This window comes from Antennarius striatus, chromosome 7 (genome assembly GCF_040054535.1).
Source record: "Antennarius striatus isolate MH-2024 chromosome 7, ASM4005453v1, whole genome shotgun sequence".
NCBI classification, from domain to species: domain Eukaryota; kingdom Metazoa; phylum Chordata; class Actinopteri; order Lophiiformes; family Antennariidae; genus Antennarius; species Antennarius striatus.
This window is the reverse complement of record NC_090782.1, coordinates 4,133,530-4,160,303: the sequence shown is the minus strand read 5'-3', so window position 1 is coordinate 4,160,303 and position 26,774 is coordinate 4,133,530. Positions and strand designations below refer to the sequence as shown.

The window sequence follows — 26,774 nt, the reverse complement described above, 5'->3', positions numbered from 1 at the left end:
GTCATACTGGAACCTGAAAAAGTTTTTAAATTTTTTTAAAAAACAGCATTTTTAAAAGGATAGATGCATAAAGTTCACTTTTATTTTACCCCCCCGCCCAAAAAAAAGAAGAGCATCCCATTACTTTCCCTCCACTCTCCTTCCCCCTTTCCTCCTCTGATCCTGCATGCCCCCAAGTCTTCTCCTTCTCTCCCCTCCCTCCTTTTCATCTCTTCTCTCTTCCACTCGTTCCCTCCTTCCTTCCCTTGGAGATCGTATAAATATCTGCGAGCTGTCGGTGAGGGCTCAGTGTTACAGACCTGTCCACTGAGGGGAGGCAGGGAAGAGCAGAACAAGGGAGAGGGAGGAGAGGAGAAGGAGAGATACCTGAGAAGAGACAGAACAGCAAGCCAAAGCCTCACCAGGACATTTGGAATTGGGGGCAAAAAAAATCCAAGAGAATTCCAGTTGAGACATAAAGACCCAAAAGACGACCGGACAGAAAGACAGCAACTCTTCAGAAGGAGAATTAAAGAAAACTTGTGATCTTTGCGAGGAAGGGCCGTCTCCAGCATGTTCCTCCTTATCTCGGTGTGTGTGTGTAGTCTTCTGCTGCGAGGCGATGCTCAAGACCAGGCCGTCATGTGGCGGGGAAACGACCGGACCGGACGATGCCAGTACACGTTCACTGTTCCCAGCCCCATGGAGAGCAGCTGCGCCCAGATGACGGGCCCTGAGATGGACAGCCTCAAGGCCAGGCTCAACATGCTGGAGGTGACCATGTCCAGGCTGACAGCAACGTACGCTGGAAGCGCCCAAACGGCCGGAGACAGAGGTCAGTCCGAGTTTCAGGAGGCCCTGAACCGGGTGATGGGGGAGAGGAACATGCTCCAGAGAGAGAGGGAGCGCCTGGAGCAGGAGCTGGAGAGCCTCCGGCGCAGGATGGACGACATGAGGAGGGAGATCGAGTTCCTGAGGAGCAGACAGTGTCATCCACAGAGCCCCATGGCGCCGCCCAGCTCCTCCATGCAGGGCAGCGGGCTGATGAGAACCGCCGGGAGTAAGAGAACACACACTCAATAGCACCACACATTTCACCTTACACAGAAATGTGTGTGTAGAAGAAGTCACATTTACGTCTTCTTTTTTATGCATCTATGACGTCTGAGTGTTCAGATGTTTGCAAATTAATCTTAAGTGTTTCTATTCGAATACATATTTTTTAATTCAACTGTAGATTAGTAGCAGCAGAGAAGTGATGACATAAATATCATCTTCTGCATGGAATAGTAGAGAACACCACCAAGCCACATGAATCCACGTGTGTGTGTGTGCATGTGTGTGTGTGTGTTTTTCTGTCCACTACTTGCAGCAACAGTCTTCGATTTCACGTTCGTTCTGATGACGTCTTCCTGCACGAATCCTCTTAAAGAACAGGGAACAGTGTTTGTGCGTTCATTACTTGTGTTTGATCATGTTTTGGTGGCCCTATTAATGTGCTAAGACGCTGGGCTAAGGTTTCTGCTGCCTGCTTCCTTCCTGCTTACGACGGCGGCGTGCCGGAGAGGGTCAGCTCAGTATTTATGAGCAGATCCTTCTGTTTTTATGACTGGTGTTTCCCTCTACATGACAAGCAGAGTGTGAATAACCCACTCAAGAGGGGGGAGAGGGGGCTGAAATTGGAGACATGGTCTGAAAGTGGTGGTTCCCTGCCAAGGTCTCATCGCAGGGCTTTTGATGGCGCCTGGTGGGTCAGCGCTGGTGAGGATGGAGGGGTGTGGAGGTCCTGAGGTCAAGAACACTATACTTCCAGAGATTAGAGGAGCTTGAGACTTTTCCCACAGCCATTAAAGTTAAGCTGGGGTATTCTGTTTATTTAGAGGCCCAATGTTCATCTAATTGACCTCCATGCTTGTCTCTTCATCCACCGTCACACTTTTGTTTCTCGATCGTTCTGTTCTGTCCCCCCATCCCCAGAAATCCCCGCTCTCTCCACATCACCACGCTAAATCAGATGATGTCAGCAAATACCGACAAGAATATTCTAGCATTTACATATAAAATATTAATTATGAGACTCATTAACATGCCCTTTTCATCATGTATGAGCTGTTGCTCAGCAGTTTTATTTCAAGACTTTAAAAATAGACACCCCCCCCCCCGCCAAATGAAATTTCCTCTCACAGTTGACGACACAAGCCATTGAGACCGGACGCTAAAAGGGGAATCATTCTTTATAGAGGAGACTTGGCTTCAGCTCAAAACGGGACTGCAATGCTAAAAGACACACGGGCTGACGGCATTTAACAGCACGCACACACACACACACACACACACACACACACACACACACACACACACACACACACACACACACACACACACTCACAGAGGGATAGAACAGAAACATTGGGAATCATATTTACAAAAACTTAGAAACAAATATGACTGTTTCCAAACGAGGCTGAGCTCAGGTTGACACCAGGCTATATAGAGAAGAACATGAGTGGATGTTGTCGTGCACACGTCTACTCTGTGCTGGAATTTTTCTTTCAACCAAAACACAGTCGTGTGACGTGTTTTGTTTTGTTTTTTACATGAGACAGACAATAAGATGAGATTTGCTCTACTCTAAATTACAGAAAAGGAGAATGTACATATATGTGAAGATGTGGAAGATTGGACTGGACTAGACTGGATTAGACTAGTACGACTCTTTGTTTGGACACACGCTACATATGACACACACACGCACACACATTCCTGCATACAGGAGAGTAGGAGGATGCAACTGTTTAGGATGACGAATGCTTGTCATGTGGGAACAGACTGGTTTTGTTTTCATTTGAAAGCTTTTAAATGGGCCCAACTCTAAATTGATTCCTCCTCTGTCGCTGCTGTCTGATGTCGCTGGTGGTCCGCCCAACATCCTGTTTGTATTTGTAAACACTAACAATCAACATCAGCTTCCAGATGCCCGCCATCAGTGCTGTCAGCATCGGTAGAGCTTGTTAAGGAATCTGCACGTGCAAGAAGACAACAGGCACGTGCACACATCCAAAACAAACACACGCTTTTTCCTGTGTCTTTGAGGCCCTGGGATGTATGTAGTTTGAAAGACATTTTGCGATGGCAGTAATGGTTTCCTGGTGGACACAACGGTAAAACAAGGGAGGGAGGGGGTCCCAGAGGGTAAACAAGAAGAGGAATGAAGAATGGAGATGGAGTAGAGGACTGTTTACCTGACAGCGATACGGGGGGAGGGGGCTGGTTTGGAGTTGTACAGACTGGGAGTTGACAGTGCCAGTGTGGGGTGGGTAGCTGAGTGTGTCAACTATGTGTGTTATGGTGGGCCAATCTACTGACTGATTTGACTCCACAGCAGCTGGGAATCCGCTCTGATTCCCTGTCACATTCCCTGCTGTCAGTGGTGCCGCGTTTGAGTCCCCAAACGCAGCACCGTTCTACATGAAATATGCAGCAGAAAGTTTACGTTCAGCTCCGTCATCTCACCTGCTGTCCAGACTCAGCTGGAGGATAGATGGGCAGCAGTGTGAGAGGTGGGATATGCTTTCTGCTGAGTCAGCACTGTTTATTAACCCTTGATGGTTTCCGTCTTTCCTCGATAGGCTCGGCGTGGCAGTACCGACCTCCAGGCTTCCAGGAGCTGAAGGCCACGGTGACCGAGGTGCCCGCCCCGCGCTCTGAAGACAGCACAGGTATCAGTTTGAAATTAGCTTTATTCCCCCCCACCCCAGAATGCTTTAGCATGTTCAGCTGATCTGTTTTAAAATATGTGATAAATCGTGTTTTTTTTGTAATGTAAAAATGTCATTCCACGCAAGCATTCATTTCCATCTTATTCATTTGATATGAGCAAATAAAGAGTTTGAATTTACCTGTACAAACTATAATGCAATTCTTAACATAAAGCTAACGTCTTGCAAATACTGTTTTAGCACGAGATCACAACCCCGAGGAGAAATCAGTTGAGTCATCAGACGACAAATAAAAGCTCTTCGGTTTCTCCTGAGCACGAATTAAAGGCACCTTGTGGCATTTTTAGCACAAGCAGCACGACAGAATGCTTTTCCCAGCAGCCCTCAGTTGTGTTGACATCATCATCACACACTCTTAGTATAAAGTCCATCACACCAAGTCACACATGGTCAGAGGAAACGGTATAGAAGACATGCTTTGTGCTAAAATCTAGTCACACATAGATCCATTGAGCTCCTCAACATCCTATTCAGGTAGGAAGTCCCCATCTATCTCACCCGTTCTTCCTCTTCCTCCTCCCCCTCTGTTCATCTGACCTAGCAAATATGACACTCACCACACACCCCTGCTGACAACCTCAAAGCAAATACTGCTATTAATACTGCAGTATTTGGGGTGAGAATACCGAAGCCATGCCAGTCTGCAGGCACGAGTGCCTGCCTGGATTTCATGTTTGTCTCGAAAATGTCAAGAGTCTCACCCCCTCTTAAACTTTTCTTCCGACTGGGATTTCCAAACCACGTCACTAGTCACATAACTGAATGGCTGGTTTTGATTGTTTGTTGTTCTGAAAAGAAGAAAACACGCTTGTTGTCAACACGTGAAGTAACAGAATACCCAAAGAGGCCATGCCACAGGGAAGCAACATAGCAATAGGTGTGTGTAAGGCCTATTCCGATCTAATGCTTAATCCAGCAAGACCTGAGAGCAAGGGTGTATTTTAGGCAGCAGTAAATATACTGCCTTATCATTTTCCTGGTGACACAAGCGGAGGAGGGGTTGTAGCCCTGATACTACTCTGATGGTGGTGACTCAGACTGAATCGTGGCTAACATCAGACATCGTCTGTAAACGTGCCGTTTGCCTCCGTGACCGGTAATAATGACCTCATCCCGACACTGACCGGGACTCAAGTTACTCTCATCATCCCTAGAAACACCCACAGAGAGCTATCACAACAACCTAAGGTGGGAAAGCACCTTCTGATCTGAAGGAAATGCTTATTTGATTTGAAGATTAATTTTTTTCAAGATACTGGGACTCCCAGGTGTGTTGCTGTCCATGACCAACGTTGTTGGGCTGCACAACCCTTAATCTACACCATTGCTGAAAGAAAAGTTATTAAACAGGCTTCGACACAAGACCCATTACAAGACTAATGTTTCCATTATCAAACAAGCGGTTTCATTCTTCTCCTTTTCAGGTTGTGGGGAGTTGATTTCTGTCGGTGAGCCGATCACTCACAGGAAGGCCGACAACATAGAGGGGAAGTACGGTGTTTGGATGCAGGATCCTGAGCCGGTGTCCCCTTACAGCTCCAACATGATCTGGCGCATCGACACCATCGGCTCTGACGTAAGGAAGCTGTTTGGATACGAAGACATGGAGCAGCTCTCTAAAGGCTTCCCATCTAAGGTGAGCGTTACCTGAGTGATTCCCTGACGGGACTGGGGTCTAAAACAGAGGTCCCCCCTAGTCATCGCCTTTTGTCCCATGACAGGTCCTGTTGTTGCCAGAGCAAGTGGAGAGCACCGGTGCCACCGTGTACCGAGGCTCTCTGTACTACCAGAGGCGTCGTAGCCGCACTCTCATTCGCTACGACTTGGCCTCTGAGAGCATTGCCGCCCGGCGCGACCTGCCCCACGCTGGCTTCCACGGTCAGTTCCCTTACTCTTGGGGAGGGTACACAGACATAGACCTGGCTGTGGACGACAACGGCCTGTGGGCGATCTACTCCACCAGCAAAGCCAAGGGAGCCATTGTGATCTCAAAGCTGGACCCACACAGCCTGGAGGTAAAGAAGAGTTGGGAGACCAACATCAGGAAGAGCTCTGTGGCCAACTCCTTCATGATCTGCGGCCGCTTGTACACCGTGGCCAGCTACACAGCTCCCGACACCCTGATCAACTACATGTATGACACGGCCACCAGCCAGGGGAAGGCCCTGAGGATCCCCTTCAAGAACCTGTACCGCTATAACAGCATGATCGACTACAACCGGGCTCAAAGGAAGCTGTTTGCCTGGGATAACTACCACATGGTGTCCTACGACCTCAGGCTGGGTCGCCAGCACTCCATGTAAGGCCAGCGCTTGTGCACGACTGGTGAAAAGTGACAGTTGGTCACCTGTTCCTGCTTCACAGACTCAGAGCTTTAGAGCTGAATATGTGTGGTGCTAGTAGTTAGAGAGCCAACACCATCAGAATCAATGCATAGTCGAGCCTCACTCCCAAATCACCCAAGTGAAACCAAGACGTTTGAGGACCGCTGCCCCCCTCTCCCCATCCATAGGCTTGCTTCATCCCTTTAGTGGCAAGGTGTTTGCTGTGGCACGGCCCACAAGCATGTTTTTGTTAATTATTTTTGTACCGCCTTGAATTCAGATGTTTAACTTGTTTTATATATGAGATCTGAAAGATTAAGCATAATTCATTCCCACAAACTGCGTGGGATAATTAATGCATACAATTTTAAACAAAAACCCCTGAAGGTACGACTCGCCCTTTAAGTCTCACTAGTTTTTTTTTAATTGAACTGCTCTTACTCCATTTATTGAATATTGCTTGTACACTGTAATCAATTTAATATGTTAAGATTTGCCATGAAATAAACTTCTTTCTGAACTACAAAAGTACATGTGGTTATTTTATACTGGCCCCTCATTTATTAGAACTTGCCAAAGAAAGAAGCCTTTTGCATCTATAGTTGAATTGTGGTAATGAAATTAAATATATTTATAATGATGTAAATAGATTGTTGCTAAACACAAACCTTGGTGACAAATTCAAGTGATGAAAATTTCTTAGCCATTTGTTTGACCCTTATTAAGAATAAGAACCTTACATTATTCATCGACCGGAAGGAAAAGCTCTTCCAGTTTGAAGTGTTTTAGTGACACCTGGTGGTCACTACTAGAAAAAAAAGTGCATCACCAAAAAGCATCTCAACAGTATATTATTTTATTAGTTTCTGTAACCAAACCGAGAGAATGTAAATAAGACGTACATATTTTAATACAGCGATGAAACCCCTGTACAAGTTCAACAAATGAAAAAAAGGAAAATATTATCCTCCCTCCCTCATCCTCCAAAGCAAGGACTCTTCCCCTGGTTAGGGTTGATGTGAGGAGGACACCCTCCCCACCTCAGGTTGCTCACTACTGTACATATGTGAAGGACTCCTGTCGCCACAACCGCGAGATGAAAGCTTTGTGGGTGAAACAGCCAGCAGAGGTGAGGCAGAGAGAGAACAGCTCTGGCTGCTCTCATCAAAAAGACAAAACAATAAATGTCCTTCTGCCCAAATGCTTCAGAACTTGAGGCTTCTCAATTCGTTTTTTTTTTCTTCTTACTCTGTGTATGTTGACCCTCATGATGCAAAGGATCAAGAACATGACACACTCATAAGGTTTCTACTGTTGAACAATCAACTCCTTAATGTTTTATATTCTCCTAAATAGCCCTGTCCTGCTATAGTCTAGCTAGGGGCACTGAAATCAGTCAATAGCAGCAGCTCTGGGTGCTTTACAGTGAAGGTGTGTGTAGGTGTGTTTGTTTGACAGCAAGGATGGGTGTGAAAGCAGTGAAAGGGTCAGTGATAACAGCTCCTAACCTGGAACAGCTGTAAGTGATCATACATAATCCATGTAATTCTTTAAGTCCACTCAAAACTGCTGCCACAGCAAAAGGGATTCTAAAAGGCTGTGACATCATCTCTGCGCTGCTTTAACCTTTGGTTAAATATAAAGAAGAGTCTACAAGCTTTCCCCCTCATACCACAAACACACACATTACACACACACACACAAATTCTCAGGCAAGGAGATGAGAACAGAAGGCAGGAGCAAAGGCTCACAGGCAGACTAATCAATAAATCATTCAATTCAAGGAACGGCTGCAATTTTCACATTTCCATTCTGGTAAATTAAAAAAAATCTGATTTCTCTGATGTCTCTGTATAAATAAAGGATGAAACCATTGAATGAGGCCTTGCGTGCCACGGTGAAGTGCAATGTTGTGTGCACAAGTGTTGTGATTATTTATGATGAAAGATTGGGCAACAAAAAGTGTGCTTCACTAAATGACATTCCCTTAAGATTGTTTCGACTACAACAGACGTGAGCTTTCTTTTTGTTTTGTTAACGAAGGAGGTTCTTCTTAGAATAGTTGTGATTGTATCTGGGAAAAAGAAATAATGGAAAAGAAAGGAACAACTATAAAAATGACAAACTCAGCAGCAAATCTCATTTAACTTTCATCCCCCGACTCGCCTCTTTTCTACCGTCGCAGTAGATTTCTACGGAGCAATTTGTGCAGCCACTCTATAGGCCTCAAAAACGATGGAAGAATCCAACTCAACCACCTCACAGTGGGACAAGACAGGGGAAGAAAGAAGGTTACGTATATGCAGGACAGTGCCTATTCAGCATCACCACCATCTGGTTGTGTTGATATGAGGCGGTGACTGAGTGAACGAGGCTGGACTCTCCCTCTGTCTGTCTTTTCCATCAATGCATATCGTCTGCCGAATGGGGTCGGAAGCACCTTACTTGCCCTCTTCTGGTTTGATTGCCTGTGGTTTAATGGGGCCAGTCCGTATGGGTTTGGCTGTCGAGATGGGGGGTTTGTCAGAATCGGGGCGTTCGCCGCCTGCCTGGTGGTTTGGGGCCAATGAATCGTGTGGGGATTTTCCTCCTTGATCGAGCCGAGACACTTTGCTGACTTGTGGGGCCTTCAGCTGCTGCTGCTGCTGCTCTGAGAAGAATTTATGAGTGGACTGCAGCACCTCAGCTCGCTGCTTTGCCTGCAGAGATGTGTAAAAAACGGAAGTCAACACAGTGTTCAACGGAAGACTATGTGGTGCTGCAGTTTATAAACACAGGTGTGAAGAACATGCAGGTAAAACATGGAACCAGACCTTCAGGTCCTGTTCAGCCTTCAGAGCTGCCTGTGTGCCCCTGGGTGCCAGGGAGGGACCAGGAGGTCCTCTGGGAGGGTGCTGGCTGTGCTGTGGGTGCTGAGGTCGGGGATGAGGCATGAGTCCACCACCCACATTGGGAGACATTGGAGGGCCCATAGCAGAGCGCTGGACACCCCCAGCAAATGAATTAGCATGAGGAGGTCGAACCAAGGGGGACACAATGTTTGGTTGAGACAGAATCTGTAAGAAAGAGAAGAAAGTTAGCTCTCACGTAAACAATCAGTGCATTCTAAATAGATGAATGTGAGTAGCACCACTGTCCCTGTTCAGTCACAGCAAAGAAGGGGATCTTTTTGTCTTTTTTTGTTGTTGAAAAAACTGGCAGCATAGCGCCTCAGAGGGCATTACCAACGTGAGACATTCACTTTAACTACTCAGAGAACTAGGATCACACCAATAAAGAATTATTATTCTACCTGTGGATTGAACTGGCCAGGAAAATGGGGTGTCATTCTCATGCCGGCAGAGCTGGGCTGAAACTGCTTCTGGTAGAGCATACTGTTCATCTTACTGGACTGGCTACTAGGAGAGGTGGAGCTGGCCCTGGGCAAAGACAATCATAAAAAACTGTTAATAAAGTACACAATGAATGCATGAATTCTTTAATAATGTTGGAATTGGTGACCTTAAGATGTGTCTTAAGTGAAATTGGTACCTGTAGGGGCTGGATGTGGGCGTCGTGCTTCTGGCATTCGGAGGGGTTCCTGGCTTCACGTCCATCCCACTGCCAAACAGTTTGAGATCCATGTCCATCTGCAAAGACCACAGGAAACCATCAGAACCATCCCAAAACCCACACCTGGGGAGACCGGTGTGTGTCTGAGAGCACTGAGGTGTGCAGTACCTTGCTCGTGGGAGGCTGCATCATGTTGTGGTTGGGACCCATTATGCCTCTATAGGGCTGGGAGACTGGTGGCTGCCGGTTGATGGGGGGCTGGGCTTGAGGAGGAGTGGGGGGCAGAGCCAGGAGAGGCTGGCCTCCACCTGAGCCAAAGTTTGTCAGGGACAGCTGGGAACTGGGGAGAGGAACCGTTACCTGGAGAGAGATTAAGAAAGGTAATAAATCTCCTGTTTATCAGTTTTTTAAACTATTTTTTGACCGGATAAACTTTGATAAGTTTTTAAAAGGTTTTTTAAACATTGACAGTTTGCACACAGTTACCTGTTGCATTGCAGAACTTGGACTCTGAGTGTTGCTATAGTAGCTACTCTGTCCATGTTGTTGCACCTGCCCAGAATACATGTTTGAATGTTGACTGATGCTCTGCCGAGCCTGAACCAAAGACAAAAAGAAGTCAGACTAAATTCACACATAAATAAAATACTTTCATCAGTATGAGCAGGTGTGAAATGTTTGCTGTAAGACTGTTTACCTGCAGAAGGTGTGTGTCGATGAGCTGGGAGCCCCCCATGCCAGACGGCTGGTTGAGTTGTGGCTCAAAGAGGATGGGAATGTGCTGCGTGGACGAAGGCTGCTGATAGGCCAGATTAGACTGAGGCTTGCCCAGCTCCGGTGCCTGCACGCCTGGATAACTGTGCAAGGACGGTCCTGACAGCATCATGGAGGGCTGCGACAGACTGCTCTGCATGAACGCCTGCTGAGACCTGATGGATGACGGATCATTCGATACGGTCGTCTAGTTATCGCTATGTTCTGGATCAGGACACTGAATGTGTGTGGTGTTATGGATTACCTGTAAGGCTGCAGAGAAGAACTGAACAGGTCCTGTGGCTGGGAAACTGGAGGTCCGGTGCTGAGCCCTAGCTGAGCCTGGTGTGTGTGCTGGTGCTGTGGCTGACCTTGTAGTGGAGCGTAGATAGGGATGGGAATCTGCTGCACTGCTGTCGGCTAAAAGATGGAAAAAACACAAAGGTAGCTTCGCCTTCAACTTTGAACAACATTAATATAGCCTGTTTCTATAAAATCCCACCTGTGAGAGGCCAGGCTGGAAGCCTTGTTGCTGGGCCAGGGAGGGAGGTGCCAAGCGTGGGTGGGGGGTACTGAAGAGGTGGCTAGTGTCCATGTAGAAAGCTGGAATCTGAGCTGCAGAGCCTGGAAGTAAATTCCAACAGACATGTACAGCTTGACAAAGGAAATAACTTTTGATATAAAAGAAAATATAGTCTATTCAGTTCATATTTATGTGAGCAAAAAGAAACAATTTCCTCATATTTTTTTTCCAATGAGATCAACTAATGTGTCAGAACAAAAGGTTTCTTTCACCTGCTGCAGACTGAGAGACGTACACCTGTGGGGTCTGCTGCTGCTGGGGCAGAAGGGGGGGCACACAGCCCAACTGAGAGAAGCTGCTGTTGCTACTACCGCTGCCGGAGGAGGACAGACCCCCACCCTGCAGCTGCTGAGGTTTCACTTTACAGATGTTAGGGGGATCAGAGGCCGTTGTGGTCTTGGTGCTGAGGGATGAAGTTGTATAAGTACCAGAGCCTGTGAGGTGGACATAAAGGAAAAAAGAATTAAACAGTTTGTCATGAATGCCTGGCTGCTGTAACATCACAACAGGAAGCGTTGGCAATATTTAGCGAATGTTAACAGAGTTCTGCTACCTGACAGTGAGGTACTGGGGGTAACAGAAGCCACTGGAATCTGAGGCATGGAGGCTGAGGAGAAGGAGTACGAGGATGCACAGGAGGTGATTGGGGAGGAAGATGAAGTGACTGGAGAGTTTTTCTCCAGACTCGGGGAGTTCTCCCATGCTTTACGAGCGGATTCCATCTGGGGAGGAGAAAAACAAATTGAAAGTTCTGTTAATGTTTCACTGACTCTAAGAAGAAGAGACAGTAATGTTAAATACAATGGGCTTTATATCTTTGCACCTTCAGTGTTAAGTCGACAGTCGCAGGAGAGACTGTGCTGAGGCTGGAGCTCTGTTGTAGGGTCTCTCGTCGTGGGATGGGCAAAGAATGTGGTAGGGCCACCTGAGAGAGAGGAGAAAAAGCAGTGCTGTAGTCACATCAACTTGAAACAACTGGGGAAAAAAAGTTCTCTAAATGGGTACTCACATTCGCCACCAAACTCTCTTCCATCTTGTTTGGTCCAGTGGGAACACTGTCAGCCAATGAGGAGGAGGGGGCGGTGTAGTCGGTGACAGACTCCTTGAAAGATGCATAAATGTATTATTTGTTCGTTATCAGTTAGGGACAGCAGAATTTATTTAACACTTGCTCTTAAATAGGATCCACTTTTAAATTGTACCAAGAAATAGATCAAATCAAATGTTCAGTAATTAAAATTGTCCAAGTTGTGAGGTAATACGGTGGTTATACCTTCGAGATGCTGTTGTATTCTGCTGAGGAGACTGTGATCATTCCCTCAATGTCTCCACCCAGCTCTGGTACTGTGGCATCACTGGTGGGAGGACTGGAGTCTGTGGCTCTATTCACACCTCCTCCAGGAACTCCTCCCTCCAGCCCCTCGCCTTCTCCTCCACGAACGTCTTTGGCCTTGCGATTTTTTAGAGAGCGTTCTTTACCGATGGGACCTGGTTTGTACTCCTTGGTTTCTACTGGTTCCATTTCAGGAAGCTGGGCAGATCAAACATTTCCATTGAAGTTTTAGAGAATTAATCAGAATCAGTGTTCAAAACACGTTACTACTGCAAAGCACGACTACCTTCTGTGTTTTGATTGGGCCAGCTCGAGGTTGTTTCTGTCTCTGTTCTTTTGGAGCAGGTAGTTTATTTTCAGAACCACTTTCTAGCATTGCTGGAACTCCGTCACTATCAGTGCTGCCAGCAGACGATGGCGCTCCAAACTGAATACTGTCTATTGCGAGGTCAACACTGGCTTCTGATCCAGGCTTCACACCCTGAAACACAACAAAAACCAAAATGTTTTCAGTGTTCATTCACGCCAAACGCATCATAAACTCAAAGGCAATGTCACCCACCTCTGAGGGGACAGTGCCAGTGAAGGAGGTAAGAGGTTTGTTCCAGGCACTCACAGAAGGTGGCTGCGGAGGGCTGATTGGACCAACTAGAATACAAATGTAATATAGAAACTAACAAATTGCTGTGATGTATTTGAATAGTGCTCACACTTGTCAGTTTGACAAATATTTGGGGGTATTAAAAAGGAACTAAAACAACCACTCACGCTTTTTGACTTCAGGAAGGACAGTGGAACCTGCCACCTTGTTCTCCCACAGTTCTGTGCCCAGACTGCTGTGCGTCTGTGTGGATGCGGGGGGGAGGCTCTTTGAGGTAAAGTCCACAGTGGCGGGGGGGATGGAGGGCAGAGGGGCCGCTGTCCCTTCCAGAGGCTGAGGAGACGCAGTCGGCTGGGACGGGGTAAGATGAGGATGCTGAGGAGCAGGAATGGTGGGCTGTGGTGGGGCCTGGGGGGTGGTGGCAGCGGGGGGCTGCGGTGCCTGTTGTTGCTGCTGTTGTGATGACTGTTTTTTTGCAAATCGCGGTGGCAGTTTCCCACCGCCTCCTCTGCCCTTCTCAGCGGAGCCTTTTTTACCCCAGCTCTGTAGATTATTAGTGCATGTGTTTATTAGTAAATTAGCATTAGAATTAAAGAAATGTAAGTATTGCTCTGTGGAAGTTCAGTCATCACAAGCTGCGTTTTCTAACCTGAGTCGTTTGCTCTTCCTTTTTCCTCTTCTCTTCATCCTGCAGGCGCTTCTGCTGCTTACGGGAGACCACCTCTGTGAAGCCATCATCATTGGCGCTAGACTGCAGGTCCTCTGTGGTGGTGACTTCTGGGTGGTCATCAATAATCACAACACCTGAAGTGATGGGACCAAAGGAATCCAAAGGTTTACGTTCAGTTTATAAACCAGAAGCAGATGGAGCCAAGGCATCAGTCGCCGGCTGAGCAGTAAGAATCTACAGTATAAAATGTCCTGACGTACTGGCATAATTGTTGAGATCAAACTGAGACAGAGCGTTCTCCTTCGGCTTCTTGGCTGCCTGCTTGGCCTCGTCTTTGCGGCGGGCAGACTGGTCTTTTGCAGACCTTTGGGCTGCTGCTCCAGCTGCTGGTGTTGCTGCTTCAGAATTCATCTGTGCTGGATGACTGAGCAAAGACAGGAGAAGTTAAACCTGTGTTTAAGACTGTTAAATTTATAATGCAATGGATATGCATTCATTGATTACTTCTACAAAAGGTTTTATCGTGTAAACGTACCCTTTACGACCAGCTTTGCCCCCTCCTCTCCTTTCACCCTTGACGCCTGTGTAACTCCTGCCTGGCTTGGCTCCACTGTTTCCTCTACGATTCTGTCTCTCTGTGGGCCTCTGACTCGAGAAACTCCTCTTGGCTCCAGGAGCTGCTTCACGTTTTGTAGCAGCTGCTCCATCAGGAGGGCTTTTATTTGGGGTCAAAGAGCCCTGAGGAGGAGCAGATACAGGTGCAGACGCTGCGGCTGCTTCGTTGTTGGCCTCCAGTGCTCCTTTTCTTTCTTCTCGCTCTCTCCTTTCGTTGAAGTCGCTACTCTCAGAGGCCGTTTCCCATTCCTCGTTGGCTTGATCTGAGGAGTTCTGATTGGACAAATCTGGTGATTTGGTGCCAATTGCAGTGAGTGTGGGACTGCTTGTCTCTGGTAAAGGTGCTTCTACAGGAGAGGGGAGGTCTGATGCAGGCATAGTGGCTACGGTTTCTGCAGGCACAGTCACAGGGGTTCCTGGAGCTCTAGACAGCGTTGGTGAAAGGGAGACTGGGGCAGAACTAGAGGTAGGGGCAGCAGCAGCAGGCACCGGGAGAAGAGGGACAGGGGGACTTAGGACCGTTTCCCCACTCGCTAACACCGCAGCCTCTCGTTCTTTCAAACGCCTGAAGCGTGGAGGTTTATCTTGCCTGGGGGGCCGTGCTGGTCTGGTTCGGCGGGGCCTTTCTCTACTATTCTGAGGAGCTCCATCCCCATATTTCTTGCTATCAGACTTTGGTGGACGTCGATCGCCGTGAGGATTGTCATACCTCGGCGTGGACTCCATGTCCTCAGGCCTGAATGTCTCCATGGGTTTGGAGGGCCACTGAGAGGAAGAATCTCTAGCTGATGGCCTTCTAAGAGGGGCCGAGCGAGGGCCACCACGTTCCCTTGCGCCGCCTCGTCTGCTATATAGTCCTCCTCTTCCTCGTCGAGAGGGTTCACCTTTAGGAAGGAACCCTGGCTTTGGCCTGCTTTCATCATCTCCTCTGGATCCAACCTTTTCTCCCATGTAAGGAGGTCCAAAACCTGGCTTGTGGGCCCCAGACCGGGTCTCGCCAGGGAACTCACGCCTCAATGGTCGACTAGGTTTGGTGCTAGGCTCACGGTCTGAAGGTCCAGTGTCACTAGCAGACTCCCTACCGCCTTCACTTTCAGAATCCGTGTCTGATCCACGGCGCCGTCTACGTTTAGGTATAACTTCAAAGTCTGAGCTCTCGCTCCGCGTTTCACTTTCCTCCCTGTTGCGGAAGGCAGCAGCACCTCCAGCAGAGGGCAAATCGGAGCGTGATCTGGGCTCCCGGTAAGGGTACTCAGCCCTGCTTCGACCACGACTCCCCCTGCCTCGACCGCTGTAGGTCCCTCTGTAGCTCCGGCCTCTAGAGTAATACTCTCCTCGACCACGTCCTTTGAAATTTGAGTCAATGGGCCACTCTCTGTCCTTGTCCATTTCTTTCTCCCGATCACGCTCCCTTTCTCTCTCCTCCCGTCGGTAGACACGTGGGGGAAGATTGGACTCTTTTCTGGGAGGTAGTTTTGGTTCGGGGTGTTTGTCATTGCTTGGCGGTTTGTCCATTTTCTCCTCCTGAGAGGAAGATGTGTGTGCCCCAGAGGAAGGCTGGGAATCCCTGACTCGTTGATGGCCCGTCTGCATTTCCTCAGCCTGAACAGCTTCTCTCTTCCCCTCACCCGGGGGTCTCGGGCCCTCTGATACAGCAGCGGCAGCCGAAGGAGCTTTGGACAGCGGATCCTTTTTAGATCGATCTCCTTTCTCTCCTCTCTCGTGGCGCTTTTCTCTCTCTTCTCTTTGCTCCCTCTCCTCCTTCATGTCCCTAAGGACAGGCTTCTTTATCGGCCCAGACCTGCGAACAGGTCTCTCTCCCCCCTGTCCTTCTCTGCGTCCAGCACCTGATCTCCCACCCCAGCGCAGCTCAGCTTTCTGCTTGTTTGGGACAGGCAGAGGCAGCTTCTCTTGTTTGTGTAATCCATCAACGGGGGGTGTAGTCCTATTGCTTGTCAATGTAGTTTGGGAGTAGAGTTCATTCTGCAGCTTATCGTCGGCTCGTTCTCCTACGTCTTGTAGCTCTAGTGATTTTGCTGCCAGGGGTAGCCCATCAAACCTTTGTTCATCCAGTTTGAGGGAGTGGCTGGAGCCCTGGGAAATAGTTCTCTGGAGCATAGCTTGTCCAAGAGCTTCAACTTCCTCCCCGCTGGGCAGCCCTGCCTCCTCAGAATCAAAGGCTGGGCCCACTGGAATCCTGTCTAGAGGCCCAGGTGCGTCCTCTGGGCCCTGGGAAAATGCTGACAGGGAGTCTGTAGCGTCCTGGAAGAAGTTACTTTTATGAGAGTCCAGTGCACTATGGTCCTGGGAATACAGAGTTGTGAGCCCCCTGTCTAGATCCAAGCCAGAGTCCATCCTATAGAGAAACAATTAGAATTAATGTCTAATGTAAAAAGGAAAGTTTTAGATACTGTGATTTCTTTCTTTTTTTTAACCTTGGCTCTTTATTATCATCTCTCCCTTTCGGAGGAGTAACAGATGGTAATGGCTCTGACTGCGAGTATGGGTCTGATCCCCACACCATCCGTGACTCTGAGGGTAGGCCATGATCACGAATTGGTCGGGTCAAGTGGTCAAAAGAGTCAGAGCTGGAGCTGGAGTTGTCACCGGGGTCCCTGCGCACGATCTGCTTGGGGGGCATCCTCCCTGGAGTGGAAGAAACATGAAATGAAACAAGGTTTGTTTACTGTTAAACAGGCACTGTCTACTCTACAACTGACAATTTGCCTACCAGGGTGAATATTCGTTGGAATGTCCATAGGGGGACGACCTGACATCATGCGGGGGTCCATGTAGGACTGCATCATGAGCCAGCGGGGGTCAAATCCCATGGAGGCCAAGTGCTGGTGGTGGGGGCCCATAGGCTGATACATGGAGCGGTGCTGCTGCTGCTGGCTAGCTGGAACCCCACTATTAGCAGATGGGGACACAGAGCCTCCACTCTGTTGCTGCTGCCATTGTTGCTGCTTCATTTGTTCCTAACAGGACCAGTGAGAAGAACATCAACAAAAAGGAAACTTGTTTTTCCAACATTGTTTAAATATCTTCACATCTCTTGAGGAGTGTGGATTGTTTGGCTATATGATCTATAGAAGATGACTACACTGTAGAGCTGCTTCATAAAGAGAAAAAATCTGCATTTGCAGAAAATTATATATTAAATGGCACAACTAGGCACAATGATATACAGTATTTATATGCGTCAGCTCGATAAGATGAAAATGTATAATTTGCCAGATATTACAGCCGGACACGATGTCTTTTATGCCAGGGAGTCTGTAGCATAAAAGACAAACAGTAGGTATAAAATAATAATTATCTGGTTGTCTTTTGGTGTAGGTTGAACTTAACCTTTACCTTGAAATCCACAAAAATTAGTAAGTCACATTAGAACAATTAGCTTTTACCAGGGATTACCTGCTGTCGGAGGAAACGTGGTGGTAAAGACTTTTGAAACTGTTTTGAATAGCCTGAGGACAAAGAGGGACGCATAGCAGCTGTTTCTCCTTCAAGCTGTGGTGGAACCGCAGAGAGTTCCTCACCACTAGCTGTGTCAGTCTGAGGCAACGATAGCTGGGGCTCAATCACTGCAAACAAACAAACAACAGTTTATAGAAATCCTCAAAGAGAGGATTAAAAAGATGACTCTTTTCCCATGGCAACCCCTGAATAAAAAACTTGAGATAATTCGTAGAATAATCTCACAATCAATATGTCAGAAAAAAAATACGGCACACGTACAGCTCCTCATTGGGTTTTTTTAATGATTAATTGCATGCAAATTAAAAAAAAAAAAGTCTTCGATAGCTCACCTCTGTTATCCTCCATGTTGAAATAATCTCGAACGGGCACTGTTGTCTTGTCTGCCAGGTTCTCCTCCATAAGGGGAGTGACTCCAACCACAGAATTCTCTCCGTCAGTCTGAGGCCCTGGTGCTATGGCCACAGGCCTCTGGACTGGGGCATTGGGCTGAGAAGGTAAGTGAATCTCCTCCTCTACACTTGGTTCTTCTCTCTCTTGTTCTCTCTCCATCCTCTCCACATCTCGGTCTGACCTCTCAGAAAGAGGAGTTTGTGATGTTGGAGCCTGTGATACTGGGACTGGAGGTACAGGACTGGATACACGTGCAGGAGCTGATGATGAGACTTCGTCATGTGTAATCCCAGCATCATCACTGGTATGAGAAGAGGAAGATTTGCCTTCATTTGCTTGGCGATGTTTTTCATTTAGGCGCTTCAATTTTTCAGCACAAGCAGCAAGTCGCTGTTCCTCCATCCGCCGTTCCTCCTCTTCTCTCCTCCGTCTAGCTCGTTCTACAGCTTCAGAAACTTCTGCTGGCTTCTTGCGCTTTTGTCGCCAGGCGTCAGAGTCCTCCTCTGCTGCTGCAGCCTGTGGTTTGTTCCCACGTGGAGCTCCAGTGCCAGCAGAACGACCACCACCCTGGAGAACCCAGACATTAGTTCAGATACAGACTAGCTGTCCACCTGCTAAAATAAATTGCACACATAATGGGCAACATGGGTAATGCATGTTCAGTGTTACCTGGTAGTCCTGAGGAGCAGCTGACTTATTGTACTGTCCCATACTACCAGGTGATGGCGCTCTGGGATCTACCGAGTCAGCCCATGAACTTTTACTGCCTCCTCGGTCCTCTGGCACCTCCTTCCAGCCCTCCTGGCCGTCTGATGGTCGAGCTCTCACACGCTCCATTTTACTCATCCACTCCCTAAAACAAATATTATAGTTGAAACAAAAAACATCTGTTTTATCTACAGATCACAGAGGTAGTTTAAGCTTAATCTATGTATTTTGACAAAACATCAACACATCACTAAATGTTTACATTTTAAGCCCCATCACTTCAAATTCCTTGTACTCAGCATATCAAAAGTTTCTATCTTGAGCACTACCTGTGTTACCAATGGTACATTATTTGTATTGCAATTTGGTTTGAAAAACATATCCATTTTTAAAATGTTTACACTATTTCATTTCCGAATCTTATAACAAATTTAAGTTTCCGAAAATTGTTTTTTTAGAATATTAAGCAATAGAGCTGAGTTTTCTACACAGTAAGAGGGAAAACAGGCTATAAATGTGTGACAAACTTTTCTAAAACAGCTATTGGAAGGTTGTTGGGTTGAGTTTTAGTCCCCTGCAGTCTACATTCAGACGCTTCCGTAAGTGATATATACAGTGGTACCTCTACTTACGAATGTCGCTACATACGAAATTTTCCACTTACGAAAATAAGTGCCTCTAGTTGCGAAAGAAATTTGGAGTTATGAAAGTTAAAAATACAGTATGGGCTGCTACTAGCAGCTTCAAAAGGTTCCTGAGAGCAACATTCTCATAGCTGCTCTGACAGTGGCTATTACCTAGCATCCTGGCATCCCATTGGCTAAGAGGGACCTCCTCTTAGCAAATGAGGAAGTCCCTCATTGGCTAAAAGCTGCATAAGTGTCTATGCAGCGTCCTCGTCATTCGGCCCTCGACCCATGACATGTTCTGATAGTTTTACGTAAATATATGAACTTTTAGAGTATTCACTATGGACCCTAAGAAAGTGACGGAGAAAAGAGGAAAACAAGAGACGAAGAAAATAGTTTTTTTGTCCATACAAAGCAAGAGATCATAGAAAAGCATGAGAAATGGATGCATTTGTTTGATCTCGTCAAAGAATATGGCCAAAATGCATCTACAATCACCACTTTATTAAAACAAAAGGAAGTTTAAGGAGTTTAAGGCATCGCGTGGGTGGTTGGAGAAGTTCAAAAGGAGGACTGGAATTCACCCTGTTGTTCATGGTGAGATATGAGCACATGAACCAAAGAGGGCAAAAAACAATGAGGACAGCAGTTAAAAGGTAAATGACTGTCATTATTATTCTTTACTCTGTTCGTTTACATTATGCACAACTCTTTTATTGTGTAATAATCTAATGGTGACATGTATTTGTTACATGTTTTGATGCATTTTTATTCTTAATAAAACATTTAAGTCGGAATTTTGGGGGGCTTGGAATGGATTAGGGCATTTGCCTGGAAAAAGCGCCAGAACCAATTAATTTCGTAAGTAGATGTACCACTGTAGTACCTCAACTACCAAAGCAACTCCGGATGTATGATTCTACTGTATCATTGTACATGACATGAAAGCTCCTGATGTAAATAGACTGGTAACTGGCTATATCAACTAAACACTGAAAGACACACTCTGACTTTAATTATAAAGATGGCGGATGCAGGAAAATGTTAGTTAAAATACGAACCAGCTTTCTCTCTTTTCTTTTGTATTTTGGTTCTCCTCATCATCGCTGAAGTTTAGCTTCTCTGTGTAGTCCACCTCCATCTGAGCTCCTGGATTACCGAAGGAACATCATAGAAAAATATGAGCACTAACTTAAAAGTTAGCACTGAATGCATCATTCAGTGTTCATCACTGATGTTTATAGACTCTCCTTCTAACTGTATAGGTTCTCACCTGCCCAGCCCTCATCAGCATCCGTGTCTAAATTGTCCAGCTCTTTCAGTTCCGTTGCGCTGACAATAGAGGGTCTGTCTGGGTCCTGGAGCCAGGATTGGGGAGGAGGCTGTTGAGGTCGTACTGACCGAGGAGCCCTTAATACCCAACAAGGGGGAAAAAAAGATAAAAGTGAAGTCCAATGTGGACATGATCTTGTACAGTTTTCTTGAACTTTTACTAATGCTCTATCCATACAAATTAATCTAAACCAGTGTTTCAGCTGAAATTCATGTGAATAAAAATCGCTCAGACCACAGTTAAAAAGAAGACACCAGTGACACCATGTGGCCATGATGATGAAGAGAACTGGACTATTATAAAGGTGTAATTGCCTACCTTTTCATTTAAGATCTCCAATAAACTTGAAAAATACTGCATCCACATCAGAATCTAGTGTTTATATTGTGATTGTTTCAATCCAGATAGCTAGGGCTAAGCCATAATGATGATAACTCACTTTGTGCCATCTTGTGGTACCGGGTATCTGACGTTTCCTTGTCCTGGACCAAAAGTCATTTGAGGATAGGTGTGAAACATCTTGAAAAACACAAAAACCAGAAAACATTATGCAGGGTCACAAAGACCACATCACTACAGATAAATACTTAAAACAATATGCTATTGTTATCTGTCAAGAATGATGAACTGGGACTTACATAGGATGGCATCATGCTCCTGAAAGCAGGGTCAAAGTGTGTTGGCACACCAGCTGGAGGCTGCTGTCCGCCATTTAGTTTAGGCTGAGGAGGGCCAGACGGAGGAGCCCTCTCCCTACCATCTCTCTTCTCCCTCTGACCATCGGTGACTATGTTCCGTCCTGGCTCGTCAGCTTCCCCTGGAGGTGTGGAGGTACCAGGGCCTGTATTACCATCCTCTGGTGCCCTACTGTCCATCTCAGGGGGGCTAGGTGCAGTGTTCAAATTCCTGCCTCCACCCTCACGCCAACTACCAACATCTAACATGTAAAAAGAAAGATGTTTGAATTGAGCAAAGAAAACACATGGCTCCTGAATATTAAGACCACACAAGGAAATCAGTATGTGGCCCAGGACATTTCAGCACATGGGTTTGACCATACTTTGAGGTCGGAGACTTGGGCCTGGTCCATAAGGCTCTTCTTCTAGACCGTCCCCCTTTTCCACTTCACCGGCCGCTTGTAGGCTAGGAAACTCTTGATGAAACTGGCTGCTCACACGAGGAACTCCTGCAGAGAACAAAAATATGCTAGAGATCATGGACTGCAAGCCAAATCATATGGAAAAACTGCAGCATATATTTACCATCTAGCTGCTTGCTGTTGGCCCACGAGCGGCTGCCCCCAATAGTAAGCTCTTGTGGTTGGTGCACTGCAGGTTTGTTCTGGGGTGGGGGTGTCTCCTGTTGCCTGTGTTGCAAAAGCAGGACGTAAGTCTGGATGATAGAGTTCTCCTCCAACTTTGATATTCACAGCTCTTCTGCCATGCTGACATTCCACGTAAAGGAATGTACTCAACTTTCATACACATGAATTCACAAGCAGCTGCATACCTCTCTTCCCCTGTCTCAGTTCGAGATGCCCAGCCGCTTCCGTCTTTGGGGACAATGTTAACGTTGGGGTCGTTTCCCTTGTTTTCTGCTTTCAGGCTGGGCAAGTTGGCTGGAGGGGGCATACGCCTGCTGACAGCAACTTTCCCCAAACTCTGGAGCCCATGTCTGGCAGCCACTGGGATTTTGCACACATGAAGACAAGAAAGTATTTTTAAAAGGTTTAGAGTAAAAATTAGATAATTGCTAACAATTTCCATAACTTGGTAGACTTAACAAAAGCTATTCTCACCGTCTCCAGATGATGTGTTTTTTGACTATGACAGTATAAAAGAATAACAGGAGAAATTTTGGGGGGCTGCAGATACGACAATAGTCACATTACTGCTGTTACATGACAGCGAGGCTGAACTCATTGCTGTATTTTGCTTGCAGTTTGGCAAAAGCTACAAAAGCACATGTGGTCGGTATTACTCTTATTTGTTTAAAGTCATGGGAAATGTCAGCTCACCTAGGCATTACTGCTCGTTTCAAGCCATATAAGATAGCAGAACCCCCACATTTTGTCTCACCTACCTTGGTGTATGACTTTGGCCACTGGTAGATATAACACAGTGGATAGAGGTTACCTTGCCCATATATTGAAGTTGGCTGTCGATATGAGTTCAGCTCCACTCACGTGCAATGTCTTGCCTGGTCAATGGCCACACCATGATAAAGAAAATGACATACTGCTACACAACTAGTGGGGACATACCTGCAGTTTTCTGGGTTTCCAAACACTTGCCCTTGTAGGTATTGAAGAGGCTAAGGGTTGCATACTTTGTTTTGCCATCCTTTGCCTTGGTGCTCTGCCCTGACTTCTCTGACATTTCGATGGAAACTCATTGAGTCTGGTCCTTTGGCCTTGCCCCCAGAACCAGCCTCCTGTAGAACAACGTTGAGAAACAAATGAGAACATTATGACAGCTGAAGAGCTTGCAGGATTATCACTGGACAATAGACAAGTAAAGAAATCTGAACCTCAGTTGCTTGCCATCGATCACTGGTAAAGAACAGACTACTCTTAAGACATTTGTTGTCTGGAATTCAAAACCTTATACTGTTGCTGGTTTACAAAGCAAAAAAGGTGGCCTGCATCTGAGGTCTACTTCACTACGAATTAATTTACATTCAAGTCTGTCGAAACGTGGGGTCAGGTATTAGATAAACATCTAGGTTAAGACTGCCAAACTGTCTTGGTTTTCAATTCTGACTTGTGTGAGTGAACCTACTGCACTGAAGAAAAGTAATTTAAAATGTTTTTTTGAATGTAAAATAATATTTCCATCTTTACTGATCAATATTTTATCAAATTTAATTGCTTTAATAGTTCATAATTTCAAATAGTAAATTAACTATTTGATGCAATTTTAATTAACAGTCATTAATTTAAGGTTAAAATACAACTTAGACCACATTTCTTTCCTCAGTCAAAGTAGTGCCTTTTAGGGTACTACTAAGAGGTACTACGGTATCTTATGTTCGGTAGATTTGGGTTAGGAATAAGGGGCTCGAGACACAAGTAAGTACATAATCTCACAATAAGATTTCAGTGTCCAAAGTCACAGGTGATAGAGTTTATTGAACAACTGTTCCACAGCCAAGTTCACAAATCCACAAAAAGAGCGAGGAAGACAGGTCTGCTGAGATGTGGAATTAATTTGTATTTTACTCCACCAAAACACCCGCACTGAGATGCTAGATTGCTGCAAGTCTGTAGCAGGAGTAAGTCCATAGTGAAGGAGAAAGATAAAGCACTATTAAGAGACCGTAAACTCATTAATCTCTGGCAAAACTAAAAACTGCAAGAATGAACAATTCACACACCTTCTGTCTCTACTGCTGACACTAGCATATTCTCATTAATAATGAAGATAATTGTTACTGCGGGTATATCAGCCAGTTAAACTGATGTTTGCCTTTTCCTCCTCAAATACTGTCATGATTTAAAGTTGTCTGCAAAAACTCATTTTTTGAATTTGGCTGTTTAGTGAAGCTAATAATTAAAATTTTCCAAATATTTAACCATATTGTCAGCAAGATGTCTTTTGAGTCTTGGAGTATGAAAGTGAGAAATTGAGCACCATGGTTTACAGTCCACCGTTGTATTGCACAGTTCATGTTAAGGAATGAATGGATGCTGCTTTGACTTGTCACTTCCTTCCTTGCTCTGTGGTCTAGTTCAGAGGACTGTGTGCCATTGGAGGTGCAGATCACGATCAACCAAGTACACCTGTCCTTTCACATGATCAGACTATCATCTAGCTAGTACAATTTGGTTTTGTTAGATTCTCAGATCCTTAAGCTTGCTCACTTTTTGTCACTCAACAGATCAACTTTGAAGAAAAAAAATTATTCATTGCTGTCTGACAAACTTAACCCAACTTGGCGCCATTGTAACAATAATCAATGCTACTCACTTCACATGAAGAATTCTGGTTAAACAGCATTAGACCAGAAATGCTTTAAATATGTGAAACTGTTGGACAATAGATCAAACTATCGAGACTAAAAATGGCAACATTCCAAATATTGGTGATACATTAAAATCCAAACTGGCACCATATACACATCATTAATATACCCTGAGAATGCACCCTAGTTGTTTTCTGACAAGTCCACATTGTGAACCAGAATTCAGGAAATAAAATTCGTCAGTGACCATAAAAAACAACGTAACAAATTGAACTGAATAAAATATGAAATATCAATTATCCAAACTCTACACCATTCAAGCTCAATTCAAGGGGGCAAATAAAAATTACAACCTCACTTCAACATCATGCAGTGAGATAATCGGCCTTGATTTCATATAACAGATGACAAACTGGAGGATTGGATCTGCCATGTGTCAATCTATTGATGCGTATGGACTAAATGTACAGCTCAAACTATGTCAATTACACATTAATAAAGTATACATATGAGTCTTAGGTGTTGTGCTTTCTATAAAATGTTATGTGTTTACATCTGCCTATGTTCAAGTCAGTTTATACTGTAAGTGAAAGGTCACAATACAGAATAGTTAGGCATCTTGTTTACAAACAAAAATAGTATTCTGCAGTAGTTCTTGGAAAATTCACGCTTTACTCAATGCTAACTACACTGTATCTGAATGCCCTGTGAAATCATTGTTGATCCAAATGCATTTTAAATCATGAATGCAGAACAATACGTCACTTTATCGCCAGTCTGTACATCTACGAGAAGTACAGACTGTCTGAATTGTTTTTTTGAAACACTCTTGAATCGTAGATGCACAGATATGATAACAGCATATTATTCAGACCACATTTGTCAGATTTACAGGGTGTCACGCCTGTCTGATGAGAAACAACGGTACAGCATTTGAATACAAGAAATGACAAGAATAGAGAATGACACATCGCCAGCACCAAAATACATTTCAGACGAGGACCGACGATTCTGATTCATAATGTCGCATTGTTGGTGTAAATCACTCATTGATGAGTGCAGGCCACCCCTCCTTATGGTCAAACTACTGGTGGGTCGGTAGTTCATACCGGCAGGGAGTAGCGGCCCTCTGTGCCCGGAACTCAACCAGATTGGGCTCAGACATCATCTTACTGGCGTAAAAGTAGCACATAAATTTCAACATTACATTCCAGGCTTTAACACAGACTTTAAAGTATAATATACAGTATATACAAATTACTGAGTCGTTAGTGAGCAGGCCGACAGCTCATATGGCATACCGTTAGCATAGTCCGTTTCTCACCAGTCGCCATCACATCCACTTTTAGTCCTGTGGTGGCCAGAGCATGAACAGCTAGCGCAATGTGAACACCAACCACTCACTACTGGACAAAAATTTAATTTTTTTAGCTTACACGATACCCAGACTTACCTGCAACTGTCTTCTTAGTCCTTTCGGTTGTTGTGCGGTCCGACTCAAACTGTGTTTTTGGCCTGGTTTGAGGTGGACAAATGTGTGTCTGGCCGGCGGATTACAAAAGCTGGATAGCCTGCTAACCCAGTTCGGCTAACAAGGACTAGCTGCTTTACCTACTGGCTGCCAGCAAACCACTCCTTACATGTACGGCTACAGTCTTGCGTCTCCTGCCTGGCTTAAACGCCGACAGTCGGTCTTGTTTGCTGAGCTCTTCCTGCGGGAACCGGTCTGCGGTCGTCCCGTGGTTGAGTGTCTTTCCCCACCCGATATCTCGTGTCAGACCGTTTTTCGTGTTGAGTGAGGCCCCGCTCGCGCCGTGGCCTGTCGCACAATCAAAGATGGCAGACGGTAGTTGCCAGATTTATCGTCTTATATCCCTCTATCCAGCACCTATTTGGTGGGCGTTCAGCCACGCAAATCTACATCTCTATAGAAAAACAGCTAGCTAGGAAAAAAGTTTTTCATTTGAATGTCTACATTTTGATATAATTCATACTATAACTAACATAACTCAGAAGAAAAAGTCATTGTGTCAAGTCAGATACAGCATAGGCGTCTTCCAAAAAGCTCTTAATTTGTGA

At 45.7% G+C, this 26,774-nt stretch overlaps 2 protein-coding genes across 2 annotated transcripts; one reads left to right on the top strand and one right to left on the bottom strand.

Annotated features, from left to right (window-relative positions):
- Window positions 1–279: 279 nt before the first annotated feature.
- On the top strand, window positions 280–6,610 carry myoc (myocilin). The gene is made up of 4 exons (XM_068320513.1): window positions 280–1,039; window positions 3,609–3,698; window positions 5,183–5,394; window positions 5,480–6,610. The coding sequence occupies exons 1-4, from the start codon at window positions 553–555 to the stop codon at window positions 6,059–6,061; spliced, it is 1,371 nt and encodes a 456-aa protein (XP_068176614.1). The 5' UTR covers window positions 280–552; the 3' UTR covers window positions 6,062–6,610.
- A 314-nt stretch (window positions 6,611–6,924) lies between these two features.
- Window positions 6,925–26,513, bottom strand: prrc2c (proline-rich coiled-coil 2C). Its single transcript, XM_068318959.1, has 34 exons — window positions 26,149–26,513; window positions 22,996–23,165; window positions 22,242–22,416; window positions 21,995–22,098; window positions 21,793–21,918; window positions 21,371–21,669; window positions 21,172–21,251; window positions 20,673–20,809; window positions 20,461–20,548; window positions 18,732–18,915; window positions 18,002–18,629; window positions 17,607–17,776; window positions 16,921–17,167; window positions 16,625–16,835; window positions 14,110–16,545; window positions 13,835–13,998; window positions 13,554–13,708; window positions 13,072–13,447; window positions 12,866–12,951; window positions 12,590–12,784; window positions 12,244–12,501; window positions 11,980–12,072; window positions 11,794–11,895; window positions 11,524–11,692; window positions 11,183–11,404; window positions 10,890–11,011; window positions 10,653–10,807; window positions 10,332–10,563; window positions 10,121–10,231; window positions 9,803–9,994; window positions 9,614–9,711; window positions 9,375–9,501; window positions 8,896–9,138; window positions 6,925–8,781 (listed from the first exon to the last, which is right to left on the bottom strand). Exons 2-34 carry the CDS (start codon window positions 23,108–23,110, stop codon window positions 8,524–8,526), a joined length of 8,358 nt encoding a protein of 2,785 aa, XP_068175060.1. The 5' UTR covers window positions 23,111–23,165; window positions 26,149–26,513; the 3' UTR covers window positions 6,925–8,523.
- Window positions 26,514–26,774: the final 261 nt, after the last annotated feature.